This window comes from Kogia breviceps, chromosome 4 (genome assembly GCF_026419965.1).
Source record: "Kogia breviceps isolate mKogBre1 chromosome 4, mKogBre1 haplotype 1, whole genome shotgun sequence".
Taxonomy (NCBI): domain Eukaryota; kingdom Metazoa; phylum Chordata; class Mammalia; order Artiodactyla; family Physeteridae; genus Kogia; species Kogia breviceps.
Genome location: NC_081313.1, coordinates 13,762,012 through 13,785,917, shown reverse-complemented (window position 1 = coordinate 13,785,917; position 23,906 = coordinate 13,762,012). Strand labels below are relative to the sequence as shown.

The window sequence follows — 23,906 nt, the reverse complement described above, 5'->3', positions numbered from 1 at the left end:
TCTTTGTTGCAAGAGAGCGTGTTTAGTGTGAGATATCTTAATCACCAGTTAACAAGCAACGTGCCCATTAAAAGCTTCCCGTAGTCAAGCCCTGTTAAAGCTCATTTCTGTTTTATCAACACATCCCTAAATGTGAGGAAGGTGTCTTTGCTTTCCAAAGCCAAAGGAGGGATGCAGCTGCTGTGCGGTGGGCCACGGAGAGGTCTGTACCAGGGCTGCCTAGAGAAGCTTTCCCTGACAGAGGGACAGCCCAGTCATGCAGGCTGCCCTACTCCCAGCCTTTGGTCTTTTGGGGCAAATCCATGTCTGGATCCACTGGGTGCCTCCTCACTATGGAAATCTGAGTCCCACAGAAGGTATATGAGGGCACGGACTTGCTTACCTGAGGAGCACATCTCATACACAATGGTGTTTTCCCCCTAAAAGGTGTTATGACTGTCCATTGGGGGAAACAAAAATAGTGTAGAGAAAAATGAATATAAAAAAGAAAGGATCAAAATAAATAAAATAAAATTCAAGGAAAAAAAAGAGAAAAAGACAGGGTCAATTGTAATCTTACTACCCTAAAAAAAGGATTATTATGTCTTGTCTTCTAATGCTTCTTTGGACAAATTTTCTTGGCAATGTTACAATAATTATATATGATACATACAATGTTGTATGCTGCTTTTTCTTCTCATAAGCATTTCCCAATGGCATTAAACATTTGGGGAGCATTTTTATTGTATTGGATTGTGTTGTATTCTGGCCACACCCTGCGGCATGTGGGATCTTAGTTTCCCAACCAGGGATCAAACTTGCGCCGCCTGCATTGGAAGCATGGAGTCCTAACCACTGGACTACCAGGGAAGTTCCCTCGGGAGCATTTTTAATGCCTACAAAATATGCTATCCTTTGGGTTTTCCCACCTATATTAATATTACTCTATTATTCCAGATTGTTTTGCCACTTTAATTTTTCTCATTAGGGGAATCATTGCATCAAAGGGTATGAAGTATGAACTGGCAGTTTCCTAAGGTCTGGGTCCAGAAACTGGCCAAGCATCCTTTCTTCCATGTCCTGTTGGTCGAGCAGTGAAAGAATACAGATTTGAGGGGAGAGGACACGAATCCCTTTTTTCCTGAAGAACGTCAATGAATTTGGGGGCTTTATTTTAAAACTACTAGAGAGAGGGGCTTGCCTGGTGGCACAGTGGTTGAAAAACCACCTGCCAACGCAGGGGACACAGGTCCGAGCTCTGGGCCGGGAAGATGCCACACGCCGCAGAGCAACTAAGCCCTGTGCCACGACTCCTGAGCCTGCGCTCTAGAGCCCGCGAGCCACAACTACTGAAGCCCGCGCGCCTAGAGCCCGTGCTCCGCAACAAGAGAAGCCACCGCAATGAGAAGCCCGCACGCAGCAGCGGAGACCCAACGCAGACAAAAATTAATCAATTAAAAAAAAAATAAATAAAACTACTAGAGAGAGGAAAAAATGTTTACTATTTGTTTTTATAAAATTTTATCACTTATCGTTTGGAAGGATATTGATGGTAAAACTTACCATCTGGCTCCTTCTCCTGTTTTTAACAAAACCTGCAGACCAGCGACATCTCTTCCTAACAGAGGGATGCTCCAGTGGTCTTGATGAATATACCTCTTTATATAGAATAACTTCCTAGTTAGTTGAAGCTCACGTCTTTAGGCATAAACACCTAACTATTTTAACTATTCTGTAGAGTGACTGCAGACATGGTCTGTGGAATGATGCGAAGCTGTTTCCAATCCTGGCTGCAAATCCCAACCTCCCCATTGCCTAGCTGGGTGGCCTCGCTGAATTTCATTTTGTTATCAATAAAATGGAGATAATAGTACTTCCTTTATAGGTTTGTCCTATAGATTAAATATGGTATTCCAGGGCTTCCCTGGTGGCGCCGTGGTTGAAAGTCCGCCTGCCGATGCAGGGGACACGGGTTCGTGCCCCGGTCCGGGAAGATCCCACGTGCCGCGGAGCGGCTGGGCCCGTGAGCCATGGCCGCTGAGCCTGCGCGTCCGGAGCCTGTGCTCCGCAACGGGAGAGGCCACAGCAGTGAGGCCCGCGTACCACAAAAAAAAAAAAAAAAAGGTATTCCACATAAAATACTTAGCTTAGTGAATGGCTCATAGTAAGTCCTCAAAAAATAATAATACTACTGACATAAGTTACACACTTCCTTAAGCAGCCCAGAATACATGATAATACGTAGGATATTCGGTACGTGCCGTCCCTCCGCTCTCCAGATGGCGGGCTCAACCACGGGTGTGTACGGAGTCGGTGCATTCCTGGTTGGTGTGGTCTAGATGGTCTGTTTGGAGAGGGCCACAAGGGGTGTGTGTTCGGTGCACACTGTTTTTTTTTTTTTTTTTTTTTTTGCGGTACGCGGGCCTCTCACTGCTGTGGCCTCTCCCGTTGCGGAGCACAGGCTCCGGACGCACAGGCTCAGCGGCCATGGCTCACGGGCTCAGTCGCTCCGCGGCATGTGGGATCCTCCCGGACCAGGGCACGAACCCGCGTCTCCTGCATCGGCAGGCGGACTCTCAACCACTGCGCCACCAGGGAAGCCCAGGTGCACACTGTTTTGATCCTTCCTGTAATTGATTGAGCCCAAGTGAGCATGGGTGTCACGCTAGCGACGTGTGTTGAGTCCAAGTATTTACCCCTCCTCCGGGGAACAAGGATGTCTGCCCAGTGCATCCGACAGTGAGCTGAGTACCCACAGGAGGGAGTTCACGGCACATTTTGTCTCTTGTCTCATTGGTCTGTTTCAATCTTACGGGCACCGTGAATCTTCTAAATGATCATATTTCTGTCTCTGATTTAGCCATTTGGAGGTAAAACTACAGCTCCCTTCTAGATAGTACATGGGACCCTCTGGATGCACTTCTGTATGCTCTTCTTCCCCTGGGCTTTCCTATCTTCTCTCCTGTCGGGCCTTTCAGCCTCGTTCCTTTGTAGGGCCACCACCCCCGTGGTGGCAGGGGATGTGTACAAGGCATCCAGCTGAGAGAGCCAGTTGGGGGGGGGTTGACGTCCATCCCAGGCTCTACGCCCAAGCTCTGTGCCCTCGTGAGGGGCTGCATCTCCTGGACAGGGTGTACCATTTTGTACAAATACATCCTGTGGACGAATAGGCTGTGCTCCCTGAGGTGTTTATTTTATCCCTGTTATCTCTGTACTTTTATAAGCGACCTCAAACGCTTTCTGCACCAGAGTGAGATAAAGTGATTATCAAGAGAGTAGCCGCGGCCACAGGCAAATCCAATATATACATCTGTGTGAAGAAACAGAAAATGAAGTGTCCCACTCACCTAGTTTTAAGCTTAAGACAAGGGAACAAAAAGCGATTCAGTTCTAGAGAAGGTCAGTTATAGGTTGGAGGTAAGGTGAAAGAAATTCAACGCCTGCATTTTGTGTTTGAGAAAATGGGGTATCATCAGCTTGCAGTGTTTAAAGAAAGGTTGCTTTGAAAATCAGACATTTTCTTCAGTAATCACCCTTCTCTTTCCACTAAAGTCAAGGGATTTCAGTTGGTTTCTGGGGCTGGTTGGCCCCGTGGCAGCTTAGTAAGAATGTATAATAAGAACCAGCCCAAAGTCAGAGGAAGGACCTTCAGGCAGAAGTGAGTTAAAACTCTGTTTATGTTTCTTCAGCTGCTCTTGTGAAACCGCCAGTGAACTCTGAATAGGAAGATTGACACGACCTCCTGGGAGAGTCCTGGCTTCTGGCTCTTTGGCCAGAGTAACCTCATCTCATCCATTGTTTTGCGAGGGACGTTTCTACCTGAATTTTTCCTGACTTCTCTCTCCTCCTCTCCTGCATCCGTTCTCTCTCTTACATCTTTCCCCTGGTACCTTCACACCAGGAACTGCTTTCTTGCGCGTGGTACCCGCCACCTCTGGATCCCAGATTGGCAAAGGCGAGGGGATCAACCTGGATGTAGCAACACATGGCAATACATCTGGGTCACAAAGGGTCCTGATGCAGATTTGGGGAAACAGTGGGGTAAGGAGTGTCCTGGCTGTTCCTGGGAGACACACACAAGCTCAGTGCTCAAGAGGACAGATGTGTTACCCTTGGGAGGAGACTCCCGTGAGCCTTCCAGGCCAGAACGTGCCGCCCCCGCCTGCCAACAGCCTCAGTTTTGCAGGATCAGCCTGCCCTGGGCGTGACTGTCACCCACTGGGACAGTGCCACCGAGGGCTGTTCAAGGTGTCGCTCTGTGGCTTCAGCAGCATCTGGGGAGGGATCACCAGGCGGCAGAGTCTTCCTCTTGGAGGGGGGCTGCAGTTGTGCGTGCCTGATACGGAACGAGGTGAGGGAGAGGTCAGACCCCCAGATGCCTCCTCTCCCCCATAACTGTGATTTATGACGGGTTGCTTTGTTTCCAGGGTGGACACTGGTCCTCCAGAGCTGGGCAGACACCCACTTGTGGTAGTGCTTCAGAGGTGTCACATTGTAATTGCCAGCGTGGTGCACCCCCTTTGCTAGCTGTAACAGAAGGAGCAGCTGTGCACCCGTATTATCCTGTGTCCTGGTGGGGTTTTAGTTGAACTCTAAGCAAGTGTTTTATTTTTGAAAGGAAAACAAGCCCATCTATCAGCGGAGCATCTTCACATTATGCCTATAGAAATTATACCCATAAACTTCATCTTCAGACAAGATGAGGGGATTACAAACGTGCTTCTCTATTTTTGGAAATTACTAGTGTCTACTACTGAGAGAATTCTATGCAGGGCTCACTAATTATGTGTCATATGTATGTTTAAACGTGGCTCTCTCCTCTAAGAAATTCACTCAGTGTTTCTGGAGTAGCTTGTACCGTAAGTGGTGGATAACCTTCCCTCCAAAGTAATTAAACTGAACGTGAATTCTAAGTAGTCATAATTTCCCCATTTTGTAATACTTTAAAAACTTCCTTTTAGAAGCGTATTTGTTTGTATGAAGGAAGGCTTTGAGACGTAGATTTCGTAATGAAAGGAATACGCACATCAATAGATTATAAACCTAGAATTAATCGACTTGCTTGCTGAAACAAGAAGAGATTTGCTCAGTAAACTAAGATATGACAAATGTTGGCAGCGACAATAAAGGAAAGTAATTGATAATCCCCTTTTTGGGCACAGCAGAGGGGAAAATGGGAGACGGTTTGTTCCATAAGGTAAGTGTTGAAGGTTTGATGGCAGATGACTTCTTTCTTTCTTGCCAACTCCCATAAACTGGAAATGGTGCCTGGAGCTCTCAGAGGGTTGTGAGGCCTCGTCAGGAAGGTTCTGGAAAGAGTGTGATGGTCTGTCATACCTGGGGAGGGTGGAGTGCTTGTGTGGGTGAAGCCCACTGCACTAGGGTAAGAAGTCGGGGTGGGAGGTGGAAGGGGTGGGGTATAATCTTTGTTTATTTAGATAAACTTTGAAAGACCCTAAAAGTTTTCATTGACTTTGATGGCACCTTGACTTTTCCCCCTCCATTAGATACCAACGTTCTGAAGCTTGAGACCTTAGCAACTCTACCCAGGAAAAATCTGAAAGTTAGATGCCTTTTGCTAAAACCTGGATAAACTTTTAGGGCAAGGACTATTTTAAGATCAGAGGAAACCTTCCTCATTCTAATACTTGACAAGTCAAATCTGGCATACAACAGCTTCACCAGCAATGTGACAGGAAATTGTGTGCTTATGTTTCATGTGTTATTGGCAAAAGGACTGATTTTCTAACCGCAGGCTTGGGAGGCTGGTGGGTTGGAGCTGGAAAGACCTGGGTTCAAATCTGCGTTTTCTTGGTCGTGTCATTCTTTCTCATCTGAGAAGGGGAGCATTTTATCCACCTTGTCCGATTGTTGAGAGGATTAGAGAGAATATTAGAAAGCTCCGAATGTAGTTCCTGGCCCTTGGTAAATGCACAGTAAGTGAATGGTGTCCTTAGACTAAAAGCTCTTGGAATGGCTCCTGGTTGGCTTGCTGGGCTAATCAGTGATCCCCGTCACCGCTGTATAACCATATGGCTGAAGCCCATGACACCCTGAACCCAGCAGGTCAGTGCAGCCCGGAGGCCGAATCCACCCCACAGCCCGTTTTTATAAATCAGATTTTGTTGGAACGCTCTCCCACTTGCACGTTGTCTGTGGCTGCCCTCACGCTGTAATGGCAGAGTTGAGTACACGGACTGTATGGCCAGCAGAGCCCAAGGTATTTGCCCTTCGGCCCTTTCGAGAACACGTTTGTCTCCCCCGACTCTAGTGTAGAACCGCTTCCACCATTTGAGTCATGTGCTTACTGAGTCAGAGCGTTCATTCTCAAATCTCTTAAGGGCCATTGTCACCGCTACTGTAATTGCATAATTTTAATTATAAATTATGTAAACGGATGAAATAAGAGATCAAATGGAGTATTGTTGTGGGAGCGTCTACCGGATGTTCCCAAATACTCAACTTCCTTTCCTTTGATAGTAGAATCTCAAGTTTCAGCCAGATGATGGCCACCAGTAATTGAATTACATTTCCTAGGTTCCCTTGCAGCCAGGTATATACGGCCGGGTGGCTACATTCCAGCCAGTGGGAGGTGGGTGAAAGCTTCGCATGCCACTTGCAGGCCATGACTTCAAGGGAGAGGGAGTGCCCTCTGCTTCCTTTTTCCCCTCCCTGCTGGCTGCAGTAGTGCCTGCGATGACTGTGTGATTTGAGAATATGGAGTATCAAAATGGAAAGAGCCTGGGTCTTCAACATCATAGAGATCCTGTGTCAGCCCTGGCCCAGTGCTCTCTTGTTTAAACCCGTCACTTAGACCTTTGATACAATGGGCAAACTTATCTCTTAATACATACAGTTGTTTATCCCTAAGAAAACTGTTGAATGTATTCGAAGGAATCGGTAAGAGCCAGTTGCTGATAAATAGTGCTTTTTGAGAAAAGTGGACAAACAGCTAAAAAGGTTGGTGGGGGATGGGCGTAAAAATTGAGAATGATCCTTTATGTGGCTTGTTTGGTTCGTCATTAAATTCTTGCTCCTCTTTAAATAAATGAAACTAGAAATCATGAGTAATTCATGGGGATGTGTTTTATGCCAGAACGCCAATCTTTGTTGCAAGCCCTAACTCAGCAGGAACTTTTCTAACTCCTGCAGCGAGCGCGTATTGGTAAGTTAATATTTATTGGATTGAGTTGACTGCCCCAAGGGTGTACTGCTTGGTTTCTTAGTCTCCAGTCAGCATTCAAGTTCTACCCTGAGTCTAAGAATATTCATGCCAATTACTCATTAATATGGTTGAGAATTAATCACCTACACTAGCCCAGATAAGGGAAGAGGAAAGTTATCTAATACTGAAAAAGCAGCTTAAAAGTGACCACTGTTTGCAACGGATAAAGATAGACTGTGATAGCTCTTTTAAAGCCCATGATGAAAATCTAAGAAAGGAAGCTTAATGACTCTCAGGTAATTAGGCCCTGACACTTAGGAGTGCCCCTTGTTTCTGGTAAATTTGCCTTTACCTTCTAACGCCCATCTCTTTGGTCTCCTGCTCCACGTTTCCAATGAAATCATAGGTCCCTACTTTGACCAAACACAGAATTTCAGGGGTCCAACTGACTGAGCCTGCAGAAGGCAGGCCAGCTGGGTATCTGCTCTGGCCTTGCATTGCCCGGGGCCTGGAAATCAGCAGCCCATTGCAAAGGAAAGATGAAATTCCTTATATGGCTTTAAGTTTCTCCATTACAGGAGCACAGATATTGACATTTTACATCTTTAATACCCTCACGGCCTCAGAAAATGGAAGCAGACTGGGCCTTCTCAGCTTATTAGGAGGTCTGTTTGCTGGGAACCTCTTTCAGCCTGAGATCTGACACTTTGACATCAGTACTTGAAGGGTCACTGAGAGCTACTGGCTGAGATTCTCTTTCCCATCAATACCACCAGGGATGTGTTAAGGGATATTGCCAGCTTTAAGAATTCCTCTCTCAAGTTCATATCAATTTCTAAATCAACTCTTTATAGGAGAAGATAAATGTTTATTTCATAAAAGTAGAGGACATATTTAGAGTTTTCCTAAATTCAGCCTTTTAGGTAAATGTGAGGGGATTATAAAATCCTTGGGCAGAAGGGCATCATAGATTATCAAATCCAGCGGCGCTCAACCCGGGGCCCATGGACCCTCTGAATTCCCGAGGTATTTTGAAGGGGGCCATTATCCAAAAACAGTTAATATCCGATCTGGTCCAGCTCCTTATTTTATAGACTTGAGAAACCCGAATTCCTCCAGTGGGCTAGTGAGAACAGCCTCCCAGGGACTTCTATGGTTGCTGTGCCACTGACCTGTGACATTCTTTAGCATAATTTGTTAAAAGAACATTAATTTCATTTCCTCTCACGATTCCGAAGAGTCAATTCAGAACAGAATTCACAGAGTTGGTTCATTCCTGGCCTCTCGGACTAAATATTCAAAGTGAACTGAAATTTTTTTTTTTTTTTTTTTTTTTGCGATACGCGGGCCTCTCCCTGTTGTAGCCTCTCGCGTTGCGGAGCACAGGCTCCGGACGCACGGGCTCAGCGGCCACGGCTCACGGGCCCAGCCGCTCCACGGCACGTGGGATCCTCCCGGACCGGGGCACGAACCCGCGTCCCCTGCATCGGCAGGCGGACTCTCAACCACTGCGCCACCAGGGAAGCCCGTGAACTGAATTTTTAAGTGAGACTAATCATATTCTTAGCCTCTGGGGTGTCCAGTGGCTGTGGTATGTAGAGGGATCACTCAAATCATGTTGGCACTGGATAGTTTTGTTAAAGATTACATAGCTTAGAAGGTATGGGCTTGTTTGTAAGAAAAACAAAGGCAGATATCTGTCTTTAAAAACAATTATCTTTTCTAGAACCCAACATTTTGATGAGCCATTTTTTCCATTTCTTGAAAATGCATCGTGGCAGCATGAGCTAGGGAAAAAAAAAAAAAAGCAAGAAGAATATACATAATAAGTTCTGATCAAAATACAATTCTAAACCTAGAATATCTTTCAAGACAATGATTACAAGATATCTCTCTGTGTCTTTCAGTGAACATTTGTTTAAAATAGCCATTGTGTTGTTTAATTGTAGGTGATTTTCTTTGACCATTTGGCTCCGTTGGTCCCCTTTTGGCTGTGGTCAGTTCCTTTGTGGCTCTCACCTAGGATGATGAACTCACAGGGAGCTCAGGATGAAATATCTAGCACCACTTAACTGATCTACTTAACTGGCTGGAGACAGCCCTTGGAATGTCCAGGCCAGTTAAATGTCATTTCACAGTAGTTTTGTCCTTGTGGTTCTGGATGGTTCTCACATGGGAAAAGTATTGGTTTGGCCAAAAAAGATTCGTTCGGGTTTTTCCATACCATGTTGCGGAAAAACCCGAACGAACTTTTGGCCAACCAAATAAATGATTAAAGTTGATCAAAGAGCTATTTCATCTTACTATATAGGCTCTTATCAAGTCTGTTTCATGTTAGTAGATTATCGTGTTGGGGAGGAAGAAATTTTCCTCTACCCTTCTAGGTTCTTCTGGCTGGTGTAAGAATTAAATTGACACGAGACAGATTAACAGGAGAAAAACAAAAGTTTAATAGCGTGTACACATGGGAGAGACCTAGGAGAGCTGAGTAACTCTCCAGAATGGCCAAAACCCTCACCTGAACTACCATCTTCAGCTAAAGACAGAAGAGGTGTTGAGGGTAGTGGTTTGGAACTTCAAAGGCTAGGAAGGCAATTGACCTGGAGATAGAAAAGCAAATACTTGGTAAGTAAAGGTTTGCTGGGCCAGGAAGAGACAATGGGACACGTGGGCTCTGATCTCTAGGTCCTGCTGAGTTTCCCTCACCACACTCAGCCCATATTCTTCAAAGATGTCTCTGCTGCTGGCTTGCTTCTTGGAACAAGCCCTCTACCTGTTGATACATTATTTTAGGCAGTTAGGAGGAAGGTCAAAGTTTCTTCCTGAGTTTTTTTGGCCCTTGATTGTTTTCACCTCGAAATAATCTGCATGCCAAGGAGACAACTTGGGGTGGCAGATTTTGCATCCCTACAATCGAGTACAAGCAGAACATGGGATAATGACACATTCTATATGTGTATAAAAACAAGAAGGCATTTAACATTTTACCGACTAGCCAATCCAGTAAACAGTGTCCTAGAGGGAGAGGAGAAAGGGGTATGGATGTAACCGTGTGCCCCGGAGAGAGCTGCGGGAGTTGTGAACACACAGGCACTTGCCTAGGAGATCGGATTCAGTTGTCGGTGGCTTCCTGGAAATGGCTAGAAGATTGGGAAAGCCGATGATCTCCAATACGCCGGCTTGGCAGTTTACACGTACAGAAAGCACGTGTGGCAGCCGTTAGATTCTCCTGAACGCCACGGACAGGAACTTGGACTCCGGGGGCAGGTGTGAGTGTCTGCAAAAATGAAGGAGGATGGGGGAGATGGCAGGCACCTCTCTCACTGCATAAGGTTCAGCCTAGATCATTCCAATCTCATTTACTTTCACTGAACTTCACTGCACCGGGGAACACAAATTTTTAAGAATAAGTTTTCCTGAGCGAATTTATAATGTGAATGGAAGTGAAATGTCGGAGGAACTCTTTACGTAAGTGTTTGCAGGAGTCCCTTCAGTCTCCAGGTATAAAATGCACAATGACTGTTATCAGGGTGGAGAGAAGTGCACTGAAGGCAACTCCTTTTTAGTTAATTATCAGCCAGATTTTTATTGCTTTTCTATGTGTATGAGAAAGGGGGGAAATGCAATCCCGCAGCAACTCACTCTGGAAAGCAGGCAGGCTCTGTTAATTACTTTTTAGAATTTTGTTTTCCTAAAGAAACTATCACTAGGAGAAACACGTGCTTTTGAAATTTGTCCTCACAGCGTAGCATCAACCACTGCACACCCTCCCTGGGCAAGAGATGCCTCCTCTGTAACCTGTGCCCAGACCCACTTCTCCCTTGCCCTCCGCACAAGCTCCTTTCTAGTTCGTGCCCTCCGCACTCCCAAATACATCCCCACCTTCCCGCCATGCTGCTGTTGAGTACTGCATTATTTACCGTTAAAACATGCAATATCCATACAATAGCTTATTGTTAAAAATCTGCTTTTGAGGGAGGCCGAAGGCCAATATAGCAAGCAGTAAGACATCCTAATGCGATTCTCATTGTTTTCTACGGCTGACAACAGTGACCCTCTTGGGAAGGGTATGTTCCTTTAAGAGTCACCAACATCATTCACCGGCTTTTAAATGAAGATAAATGGGAGATGCAGTCTTTAAAGGACTAAGGTGGGACTGTGGCCTATGATTTAACGGGGTAGCGTTTTGAATAAATATCTCAATGACTGATAGTCACTGACTCCAAGTTTGCCGTATTCCAAGGTACCCCCTTCAACACACAGGCTGACAGCAAATTCTCCCAACAAAATTAATTTTAACTGGCCTTCATTTAAAAAGCCCTCTGGGGGCTTCCCTGGTGGCGCAGTGGTTGAGAATCCGCCTGCCGATGCAGGGGACACGGGTTCGTGCCCTGGTCCGGGAAGATCCCACATGCCGCGCAGTGGCTGGGCCTGTGAACCATGGCCGCTGAGCCTGCGCGTCTGCAGCCTGTGCTCAGCAATGGGAGAGGCCACAACAGTGAGAGGCCCGCGTACCGCAATAAAAAGCCCTCTGGAGGAACTTTATCATCATTCAGTCTGTTTGGGTTGTATATACCTGTTCCAGCCCAGTGTGATGGGTAAGGTCTCTCAGAAAACAAAATGAGGAACTATATTGTTAATGAAAAATTTTTGCACCGTAAGAAATACATTCTTCGCTATTGTCACAGAAGCTTAGGTTTTGTGTAACTAGGCCAGAGGTTAAAAAAAAAAAAAAAAAAGGCAGGGAGAGGACATTTCCTTTTGTTTCCAACTGCAGTAAATCCTGGATGGTACTTCATTGGAAATTGTGGATCCCAAACAATGCAAAAGAAAGGCTTATATCTAAATTAGCAAACTTGCTTTACAGAACAATTTGTTTTCCTTGGGGAGTGTTTCCTGGTTCTCAGGTATTAGCTGTCCTGCGGGATAAAGTAGAAACCTCTTCTTCCCTCAGGGTTAGTGATTAAAGCAAATCTCGGCGTTCACAAATGAAAGGGTGTTTAATCTCCTGCAGGTCTCAAGTAGGAGCTTGTTGGGAGCTGGTAATGGAATTTAAACTGTTCATGCCCTGGGCTTATGAAAGTCTACTTGTTGAAAAGTTAACAAAACTGAAAACGCTGGAAAATAACTTCTACTGGCATCTGTTCATGGAAACTAGAATCATACAAGAAGTAACGCGATGGGGCAGCCGAGTGCCAGGCTTCCAGGTGATCTTGGTGGATCGGATAGTTGACAATCTGTGTACCCAGGGAAGTGGCAGGGCAGAGACTGAGGTGGAAGGAAGAAAGGGGCAGTTTCACAAAGTGACTGATCTCTAATTCCTTGGAGACTTGGTATAAAAAGAACGAGAGAGCTCCAAATAAAACACCAAGTTACCCAGAGGGAGGTGAGGCTCAGCTTCTCAGGGCAGGAAGAGGCAACACTGAGGTGGCGCCTCCTGGTCCCTGGCCGGGGGAGAAGCTGTCCACGTGCTTAATTGGTCTGAGAAAGTGACGATTTCACATTGAGTGCTCTGTAATTTCTTAATCTTGTGTTTGCTTATTTAATCCTCCACTTGACATACCTTATTTGCTCTGTCATGGTTCTAATTCTGTGAGTGTTTGTGCAGGGAAACAGGATCCCTGTTTCTATTTCGTCTCTCTGCCTACACACAATCACACGCAAACACGCCTGCACGCGGAGGAACACGACGTGGATCCAGAGGATTAAAAACAATTCTAACACGTCGCACTCAGAAATGCTCAGATCTGTAACTGGAGACTGACTGACCTTTCTAAGAAAAATTATGCAGGAGTTAATATCAACAGGTATTCACTACCAATAGAGAACCTGAGACCGCTAGTCACCAGCTGAGAATGACAGGGCGGCGAGGGCTCCCGGCCAAAGCATATTTATAGGTGCGATGGGTGAAGCAGCTGTTTGTCCCAGTTGCTAGGTGACAGCTTAGGTTATAGCAAATCCCCTTTTACAAAAGTTTGTCAGTATGGGATATTGACATTATTAACTTTCTGCAAAATATGGTTTGGCTTCAATTTCCAATTCCTATGGATTAAAAATAAAATAAATTAGTGTAAAATAAGGTCTTTTCTCTGGAGGTACTTTGACAGTTCTTCTAAAGATCTTTGGAAATGGTTATTGCAATATGAGTTCTTAAGGATATGGAAAATCTAAAAAGTGACCAGAAAGGTGTGTGTGTGTGTGTGTGTGTGTGTGAACGTGCACATGTGTTTGAGAGGAAACAGCAATAGCTGAAAATACTCTCCAGTGGATTGAGGTCACCCGACAGGAACAAACAAGGAACTGATTTTCCCTATCCCGATAGAAGGATGGATATTCATGGGGTTTCACATTCTGGCCAACTTCACAAGGCCCAGTCCGGTCTCCACAGGTTGCACAGGTGCCCGTGGGTCTACAGAATGAGGAATGTCTACAGAAGGTGCTGGATCCAGGGATCCCCATGGAGAAAGTCAGGCGTTAGGACCCAAGTTTTGCCAGAAGGAATTCCACACAAAATCCTAATTTCCACCTCAGGAAACATTTGAAATAAATGAGCCCTATTTTCTGGTTACTTAATTTCGAAGGCAGTTTAATTCTGCATTTCCAAGGGAAAAAAAAAATAAAACTATTCCATATAAGTGAAAGTTGGTTTCCAAATTTTTTAGACTTTTTGCCTATGATGTATTCCTACACGTATAAAGGAATACACACTAATTATTGAGATAGGTAATGTATGGAAGCATTTGGATAAGTGCATTAAAAAAAACCAATAAAAGTCACTAAACTATTTTTGATTTGTTTTTCTTTGTTTGATATTTGTTCACTGTTTATATCCATTCCTTCATTCGATATTTTATGTGCCTCAAAGAAGTCAAGTTCTGTCAGCTGCTGAAGACAGAGCCATATCCCTGAATCCGTTCAGGGCATTTAAGTCTAATGAGGTGTCAACATTACAAAGGAAAGTAACTACAATTGAAAAATTGCTACAAAAGAAAATGATGTATTGGTGGAGGTGGGCAGGGCTCAGGAGGAGAGATTCAGGGAGGAGATGCACATAGTGCTTGTGACACAGTGCCAGGCCTGGGAGGGCCCAGAGATCAAGGGTATCATTGGCACAGGGTATGGAAGCACTTGAGGGTCCTGGCTTGGAACGAGCTGAAGCAGTGGAGAGAGAAAATAGGAATCTAAACTCCTTGGTCCCAGGCTTCACCTGGGAACCGAGATGCTTTATCGATATCTCTATTTCTGTAGCTCGGCATTCGGGGAGTCCATAACCCGTCCACGTTACTGCTCTAGTGTTCTTTCGCACTCATCTTTGAAACGATGCCAAGTTCCATTCCAGAGAGTTCTTCCGGCGTCTCCCATTATAAGCATTCTCGGTTCCATTTATGAAGGCCCTATTTTGTGTGTATTTGTTCTGTGGCCTCAGCAGGATAGCTAATGTATCTGAGCCTCAATTCCCTCGTCTGTAGGATAGAATAAATAATAGGACCTCGCTCATAGGCTGCCTGTAAGGATGGAATATGACAGTGAATTTACAGCATAGAACGGTGCCTGGCTCCTGGTGAGTGTTAGCTATTATTCTTATCTCACATTGCCTGGAACCTCCGTTACTTGAATTTTTCATCAGCTGCCTTGGTGTGAATTTTTCACTCTATTAGCATCCTTCCATTCTACTAAAACCATCACCTAAATAGAACTGTTTTTCTAAAAAACACTAATTCTAAAAGATACATGCACCCCAGTGTTCATAGCAGCATTATTTACAATTGCCGAGATATGGAAGCAACCTAAGTGTCCATCAGCAGATGAACGGATAAAGAAGATGTGGTATATACAATGGAATATTACCCAGCCTGTACAAGAGAATTAAATTTTGTCATTTGAAGCAACATGGGTGGACTTGGAGGGTATTATGCTAAGTGAAGTAAGTCAGACAGAGAAGGACAAATGCCATGTGTTCTCATATGTGGAATCTAAAAAACACAATCAAGTAGTGAATACGACAAAAATAAAACAGATTCACAGATATAACTAGTGGTTACCAGTGGGGGGGGGCAATATAGGGGGAGGGGAGTAAGAGGCACAAACTGTTGGTATAACATAAGCTACAAGGATATATTGTACAACACAGGGACTATAGCCAATGTTTTATAAGAACTATAAATGGAGTATAACCTCTAAAAATTGGGAATCACTATATTGTACCCCTGTAACATACAATATTGAACATCAACTATACTTCAATAAAAATTAGAAAGTAAAGTGAAAAAAGTAACAAACGAAACCATTCAGGTACTAAAAACTAAAAAAAAAAAAAAAAAAAAAAAAAAAAAGTAAAATTGTCATGCTGATCTCTGTGGAATCTTGTTCCATAACTCTTTTTAATAGTTGTTTCTACCTTACAATTTAAAATATATTCTACAGTTCTGCATTGCCCACCCCACCCCCTCCCCGGAAAAATGTAGCACTTTATTTTGTATTGCAAATGCCAGAAGCCAAACTGAAACCAGCTTAAAGGGTTTGGGCTTTAAGGGAATGGGCTCCACAAAGAGGACGTCCATGTTTGAATTTGTTTGGGGCTCAGCTGAACCCAGGAACTCAATCAAACCCGACCATCAGGGCTCGTTTGTGCCCTCCGCCTCCGCCTCACTCTCCTGTCCTTCTCTCTGCCTCCATGCTCCGCGATTCCTGTCTCTTGTTGCTAATCATCTCCTCACATCGAAAGCTCAAGAAATATGTGAAAGGATTTGAGCTTTGATATATTAAAAAATCCCTTTGCTTTGAAAAGTTACTTTCAGTTATAAAAATACCTTCTGACTTTTTAGGTTGACTAGTATAAGCTAAAAAGATGTATTATCCTGCAGAGTGTACAATAATGAAAAGAGAGTATCTTATATTCAACAGGCTCTCCTCATATATCCAATCGCCAGCTTAGTTTTTGAATGTTTTTTCCCCCCAACAGCGCTAGATTCAATGAAATGTCATTTTGTAAACGTGAATTTCATATATGACACGAGCGAGAGAGAAATCACTTTGGGGTCGCTCACTGGTAGAGGCTGTGCCTTCGTCATCGTGAAATCCCTGAGGCCGGACTGGTGACAGACAGACAGCCGCACTCAGCGCATGGTGATTGAAATGAACGGAAGGGAAGTGACACTGAGACACATTATCTGTTCTCTGCCAGGATTCATTTATTTCAGCATAATTTTTGGTTGTGCTCAGAGACACTTGGGGTGAAAGAGATGTAGCAGGCTGCTGGCACGTGTTCTCTCCTCCAGAATTACCGTCTATTTTTAAAGAGCACCCGAGTGTCACATTTCTTAGTCTCACAGAACCCCCTAACGGGGAGAACTGTGTACTGCACCCTGAAACCCAAGCGCATTCAAGGTTCACGTATGGAGCCCGGAAACTGTGCAAAGGCTAACTTGTCTCTTAATATAACACTTAAAGACTGTTTTTGTTAAGTAGATTTTTAAAGAAAGAAGGTACACAATCATGTAAAAGAAAGGTACTTTGCTGTACACCTGAAACTAACACAACATTGTAAATTAACTATACTTCAGTGAAAAAAGGTTAATAAAAAATTCTTTACCCACTGAACTATAGTGTCACCATTTATTATCATGATTAGTTTGCTATTTGCTTGCATTAATACTGTGCAAGGAAATCACTATGCATATATTAAAAGAGTACATCATTCATGATAGCATCAAAACCCATCAGATTTCTAGGAGCAAATGTCCTCTAACGCATAACCCACTACACTAAAAACGATACACAAAAGACAAAAGAAAAAATTATAGTTATGTGTTCATACTGTGTGTGTGTGTGTTCAATAGCGTTTATAATGGAGCTTGAAATATGGTAGCATATGTCTGCAGCTTTGTTTATCTTCTTCAAGATTTCCTTGGCTGTTCTTGGTACTGTAAATTCCCATTTAAATTTTAGGATTAGGCAGCCAATTGGCATTATAAATTCTGATGAGATTTTGAATTTGTAGGTCAAATTGGGGAGAACTGATATATTTACAATATGCCAGTGTGTCTACTTGAACGTATTCCTCTATTTACCGAGGTCTTCTTTAGTGTTTCTTAATAATGTTTTGTAGTTTTTAGGGTAGAGATTTATACATCTGTAGTAACATTTACTCCTAGGAATTTGGTGTTTTTTTGATGATATTGTAAATGACATACTTTTTAAATTTTTATTTTTGTAAGTTCCTATGTTATAAATAAAAGAAAACTCAACTAAAAAAAGATAGGTATGAAAGAAAAATTTAAAAAATCGTTCAGATCTTGGCTTGACCATGTGCGTTATTTGGTTCTTAACAAAACTCACCACTTTTTATTCCTACGTATCACACAGTTAAATTACTTAAAATCAGTTGGATCCTTTCGGACGTTGCTTTTAAGGCGTGTCAGGACCACAGCAGCATTCAGTCTAGGGCTCATTATTCTCTGCTGCTGAGGTAGGACCCTTGTGAGTACTCTACCCGACGTGTCAATTTCGAGGCTTTCCAGTCTAGTCGGTGGCAAGGATTTTCAGACATCCTTCCCAGCCCTGTGAGCACAGGGCTCTGCGCCTTGTTCCTCACCCGTGCGCCCTCAGCCGGAGGGTCCAGGGACCCCGCAGGTGGCTAGTGTTCTCTGTGCAGACTCCACACCCCACACTCTGTCCCCCCAACTCCAGCCTCTTTGGACACTCACTTCTGCACAACTCAGGTAGAGGCCAGGACCCACCTGGGGGGACACTTTCTCACTGGGTATTTCTTATTGTGACTCTCGGGATAAGAAACACGTGCCTCAGAATCACCTGGGACACTAATTCCAAAGGCAGATTTCTGAGGTCACCTCAGGCCTGCTCCATCAGAGTTTCTGGAGTGAGGCCATGACAGCTGCTGTTGAAGCAGTGCCCTGGGGTTCACACACACTTCCCACGTGGGAGCTGCCTAACGAGATTACTTTGGCCACGTCTAATGTCTATGCCTAATTGTATTCTAGTAGGGTTATGGAGGCAGAAAGAAGGGGTGTTGGCTTCGGATTCTGCTGGGAAGCAGAGCTCCCTTCTGTGCCAAAGCGAGGCTGCTTGTCCGAGGAGCTATGTCTCTAATTCTTATTCCCTTAGAGCTTCTCGGACTGGTGGAACCATATCGGTTCTTCAGTAAACAGCTGTTTATCTTGACCATGCAGAGTGTCTTTTGTCAAAAATCTGTCCCTCTAGTTTCTCTGCCAGGGCCTCAGTTTTGGTAGCTTTTCTGGCAAGCTCTGCACAGCTGCAGATCCTTGGGCAGAGCCCATGTGAAAGATGCCACGGCCGTGGGAAGGCTGGGAGGTGTGGCTTCTCACTGGGAACCACGTGAACTGGATTCTCGCAGAGTCTTGGGAAGTTGGAGCTGGTGGTCACAAGGGAGGGACTCTGAAGAGGTCCTTACCTCCTGGCTGGAGGGAGGTAGGAAGGAGAGAGAAAACTAGCTGGAAGGAAGGAAGCAAGCAAGGGTAGGGAGAAGGGAAGGAAAGGAAGAAGGACAGACAGCCCCACGAAAGGACCTGACTTCCCTTTGAACCTCGAAAATGCATGTTCTCTCTGAAACTATGGAAGAAAAAAAACTAAGCCCTGGAATATTCATGCTGAAGCCATTGGTAGCTAGTTTTCTCCCTTGAATGAGCTTCAATCATAGAAGATTTACACTCTTTGGTGAAGAACTTGGTAAAGATTCACACTGTTTTTCAGCCTCCTTTTCTGTTTGTCGGGCCTTTCGTTGCATGTCTATCAGCGCCAAGGATGGTGGGAAGACAGCCACACACCATGTGAAAGATCTGTTTCCCTAGCATCGTCCAGCATTCACAGGAGATCCTTTCTCTGATTATGTGTTTTCCAGACAAGGCTCTCTAGGAAAACCTAGAGTTTCACTATGGAGCAACTCAGAGCCCCTGTGTGTGTGTGTGTGTGTGTGTGTGTGTACGTGTACACGTGCAGATGTCACTTGTATTAATGGTTGACCAACCATCAAGTATGAATCTTACTTTCCAATAAATATTTGGATTCTGCACAGGAAGTTCTCTCTTTTTCTGGAAGGGGTAGGTCTTCTTAAATGATGCCGTGTGGGTCCTGGTCAATCACACCTCGTTCCTCCTGACTCTAGAAAAGAGCGAGGAGGAGCATCACAGGTTCCTTCTTTTTCTAAATTACAAGATGTGGCCTCTTCCAAGACGTCATTGAATTTGTTCTTCCCTTGCAGAGGGCACACGTTTTAAAGGGAAGAGAACTGTGTTGGAAATCAGGAGCCTCCAGTCAGGCTGTGCCCTGAACTAGCTGAGAAAATGTGGGTTTCACTCTCCTTGTCTATAAAAGAAGGGAATTTGAAAAGTTGACATCAATTGGCCCATCTTACTCTAAATTACATAACTGCATTATTCAAACATATTATGTAACTATATTACCTAAACTGAACTGTGGTGACATAAATTAATGGTGGACTCTGTATAATGGAAGACATTAGAAATGTATGTTCCACTGGTCCTCAGAATTAGTCACTGGACAATTAAAAACTATTATGAAACTCCCAGAGAGTGATGGCTAGGTGCATGTTTTATTTAGAGTGTACACGTAGGGTGACACCTCTTCTTTGCCCTTGAATTCGGATTTTCTTCTTAAATCATACATATTTCCATTACATTTTATCCAGGACCATCTATACATTTATTTTATCTCAGACATTTACGACTCTTCCCAAAACTCATTTGGTTAGATAATATTTTCATGATTTACACGATGCATTTCTCATTTCTATTTGTGATGGTAACAGTAATTCCGATATCATTAGAATTGTTCAAGGCGATTTAAAAAAAATTTTGGCCATGCCACACGGCTTGTGGGATTTCAGTTCCCCAAGCAGGGACTGAACCCGGGTCACGGCAGTGAAAGTGCTGAGTCCTAACCACTAGACCACCAGGGAACTCCCTAAGGTGATTTTGTTAAAAATAAGAAGTAACAATGGAATTTATTGTCCCAAAGTACTGTCACAGGAGGTAACACTTGTATTTTGACTATAGGATGTGAAGTGGGATATACTCGTGTAAGACTGTTACTCATTAAATTAAAAGAATGATTATACATTTAAGTATCCAGGAATTTTAAAGCAAGGCCATATGTGTGTACATGTATAGCTTTAAGAACAGAAATACATCGATTCTTGTGTACCCAGCACCTAAAAAAGATATAGAACGTGACAGATACCCAAGAAGCTCTCACTTGCCATCTCAAGTCTCCCTACACACCCTCATCTTAGGTATCTCCTCTCCTGAATCTTGGTTTTTTAAAAAAATCATTTCCTTGCTTAAATATCTGTTAGCTTAATGTGATTTTGAGCTTTATATAAATGAAATCATGCTGTGTATATACCTCTGTGATGTTTTTCTCAATATTATGATCCTGAGGTTCAGGTATAAACATGGAGTTTGAGTTCCTTCATATCCATTCCATCTTTCTTTTTTTTATTTTAAGGGAACTTTATTATTTTTATATATTTATTTTTGGCTGCGTTGGGTCTTCGTTGCTGCACACGGGCTTTCTCTAGTTGCGGCGAGCAGGGGCTATTCTTTGTTGTGGTGTGCGGGCTTCTCGTTGAGGTGGCTTCTCTTGTCGCAGAGCACGGGCTCTAAGCACATGGGCTCAGCAGTTGTGGCTCGCGGGCTCTAGAGCGCAGGCTCAGTAGTTGTGGCGCACGGGCTTAGTTGCTCCGCCGCATGTGGGGTCTTCCTGGACCAGGGCTCGAACCCTGTGTCCCCTGCATCGGCAGGCGGATTCTTAACCTCTGTGCCACCAGGGAAGCCCATCTTTCATTTTTGAACACAACTCACTTTATTTGTTCATTATCCTAATGGAAGTATATTTTAAATTGGCTTCAAAATACAAAATGTTCACCCATTCCATTGGAATTGTTAAAATAATAATAAACAGTTCCATTATAAGATTTTCGTATAAGAAAAAGAAAGAATCCTTAGCTTCAGTCTTATCGTCATCCTCATCATCAACACGGACAAAGCGTTTTCAGTCCACAGTTGATCCTTGTGCAACGCTGCAGTTAATCCACGCATGTATAAGTTATTGTTGGCCCTTCGTATCTGTGGCTCCTCTGCATCCACAAATTTAGCCAACGGCAGACCCTGTTGCTCTGTAGAATTTACTACCGAAAAACATCCACTCTAAGTGGACCCACGCAGTTCAAACCCACGCTGTTCAAGGGTCGACTGTATACTGTGTTGGTCAACTCGGTAGAAAAGTGTCAAACTCCACAGGATCTCACAATACCCCGTATTTGTCTAGAGTATCTTTTCCCGATCATCATCAGAGAATGTGTTGAATGTGGTGTGTGTGCCAGGCACGTGGTGTGTGTGTGCCAGGCACGTGCTGTGGGTCCCCGCCTTCATTTTCCCACAGGAATGGTAGTGAGCTAAAAACTAGTAACAATTGCTCCAGGAAGAAGACATGCAAATACTGGGCATTTCCTGAAGTTACAACGCCATCGAGTTCAAATCCCACTCTTGCAATCCTAACTCATTACATAAATATACCAGCTCACACAAGCTCTATTAAGGGCACCCAAATTCATTTATTACACAGATAATTTTAAACGTGTCTAGTAGAGGACACACTGTTAGCGAAGTGTCACCTGAGCTATGACTGCCAGGGTGTCAGGGTGATACTGATCTCTGGAATCAACTCCAGTAGCCCTGCGACAAATTAAACCTACTTTGGCCCTTAGATGCTCAACTACCCAGAAATTGTGTACATCTAGATTCTGTTTCTTTCTTTCTTTTTTTTTTAAAACGGTACACGGGCCTCACCTGTTGCGGAGCACAGGCTCCAGACGCGCAGGCTCAGCGGCCACGGCTCACGGGCCCAGCCGCTCCACGACACGTGGGATCTTCCCGGACCGGGGCACGAACCCGTGTCCCCCGCATCGGCAGGCGGACTCTCAACCACTGCGCCACCGGGGAAGCCCTAGATTCTGTTTCTTTTTAATAAACTTTCGAATCAACATCAAGGAAATTGTAAATTAAATAATACAATTTCCCTTTATAATATAAATTGTAAGTTATATTTAAACAAGTGCAATAGCATTAAAAAAGCAAAGCAAAAAAAAAAAGAGTAGTTCTTGTCCTTCCTCTTTGTTCTATCAGCCTCAACCAATGCTCTGCCGGAGAGTCACTGAGCTGCCCGGCGTCCAGGCTGATGCTACTCCGCGAGGTAGACATTTGCCAAATGATTTCCCGACTGTTGTAAGAAATGAACTTTGGGGGACGTGAAGCTATCAGTTTATGCCTTTATTAACTTCTCTAAAGTTTTAAAGCCACAGCCATAACCTGTGGCTTTACTACCTTTAAGGTTTAAAACATTTCTAACAATCCCACAAGGCCCTGTATGATCAGGTTTCTTCCTGCCATCCCAGCTCCGTGCAGTGCTCTTCTCTGGTTCGCTGTACTGCAGCCATACTGGGACCAATGGTGCTTTAGCCCCTTCTCACAACAGGACCTCTTGCATATGCTGTACATTGCTCTGTCCGGAGCCCTTCCGCGCCTTTATGGTAAATAGTGCAAATCCCGATCATAGCATAAAAGTGACATCTTCAGAGAAGATGTCCCAAAGCCTCCACCCTGTATTTTTCCTTCGTTGTGACCAGATGATCGTGGAGCTCGTTGCTAGCCTTGGCCTGTGAACTTCCTTAGACAGGTGTCTGGCTTGTTCATCTCTGAATTCACATGGCTTTTCCAGAGAGTGGGGCCACTAGGAGGTGCTCAATGAATATCTGCTAAAGCAATAAATGTTGAGTGAATCATCCAAAATTCAGTTAAAAGTTTTTGTTTTCTTTTTCTCTCTTTAGCTGGGAAGTTATCAATTCCAAACCAGATGAAAGACCCAGGCTCAGCCACTGTCTTGCAGAATCATGGATGAATTTCAGCCTATTTCTTCAAGAAATGACTCTGTTTAAACAGCAGAGCCCTGGCAAGGCAAGTTTTCCAGAAAAGGAGGATGATGTGTGTGCTTTACAATGTGAAATAAACTTGGAAACAAATGAATTACCTATTTTATCAGCCTGTAAGCGTTCTCCAATTCTGAATATAATACACTAGGAACGCGTGCCATTAAAACTGATAGCAAGGTTCAGAAACGTTAGTGTTGTCAGCACTAGAAAACCCTTAACCTTACGTTTTGAAATTGGATTGGATTTCTATTTTATCCATATTTATGTAGCTTATTAACTAAAAATGAATGATGATTTGTCCTCTCAGCCAGACCAAGGATAAAAACGAGTTATTAAGAATTTCAGTTTATATTATCTAGGCTGGTTCTCAAGTCAAAGGAACACATAGCCCTTTGAGCGTGTTTTTGGAGGTAACTGAGTCTCACTTTCAGTCTAAAAAGTGGAGATTCTTGTACGATTTACTTAAGAAAGAAAATCTTTGGCAGAAACATCCACAGTGATGATATAAATGGAGTGAGTATTTTTCCACCAAAGATGAAAACCCACGAGGAGAGAGTTGAGTGGTTTGAAAGGGGTTGCAAGAAATGCCCACTATAGGGTTTTTCTCTGTAGAGGCAGCTTCCACTGTATCGTGACAGCACGGCTGAGCTACAGAACCATCAATAGACCCCGTCCCTTCCAGTGCTACAGAAACGAATGTCCACCTGTAGTTGGAAGGAAGAACCTAGGAATGTCTTCATTTAAAATCCCTCTCTTTGTACCGTGTTACAGGAAATC

The 23,906-nt window shown here is 44.0% G+C and overlaps 1 protein-coding gene and 1 long non-coding RNA gene across 4 annotated transcripts in view; both read left to right on the top strand.

Moving 5' to 3' along the window:
- The window catches only part of RETREG1 (reticulophagy regulator 1), a 125,217-nt gene that overhangs the window by 91,793 nt on the left and 9,518 nt on the right, over nt 1-23,906 (top strand). For all 3 annotated transcript variants that reach the window (XM_067030811.1, XM_059061936.2, XM_059061937.2), the window contains one exon: nt 23,028-23,154. In XM_067030811.1, coding sequence (XP_066886912.1) covers nt 23,028-23,154 — 127 coding nt within the window. The remainder of the gene's footprint in view (nt 1-23,027; nt 23,155-23,906) is intronic.
- LOC136793973 (uncharacterized) lies at nt 3,672-7,046 on the top strand. Its single transcript, XR_010840087.1, has 2 exons — nt 3,672-5,176; nt 6,517-7,046. It is a non-coding gene; the product is annotated as an uncharacterized lncRNA (long non-coding RNA).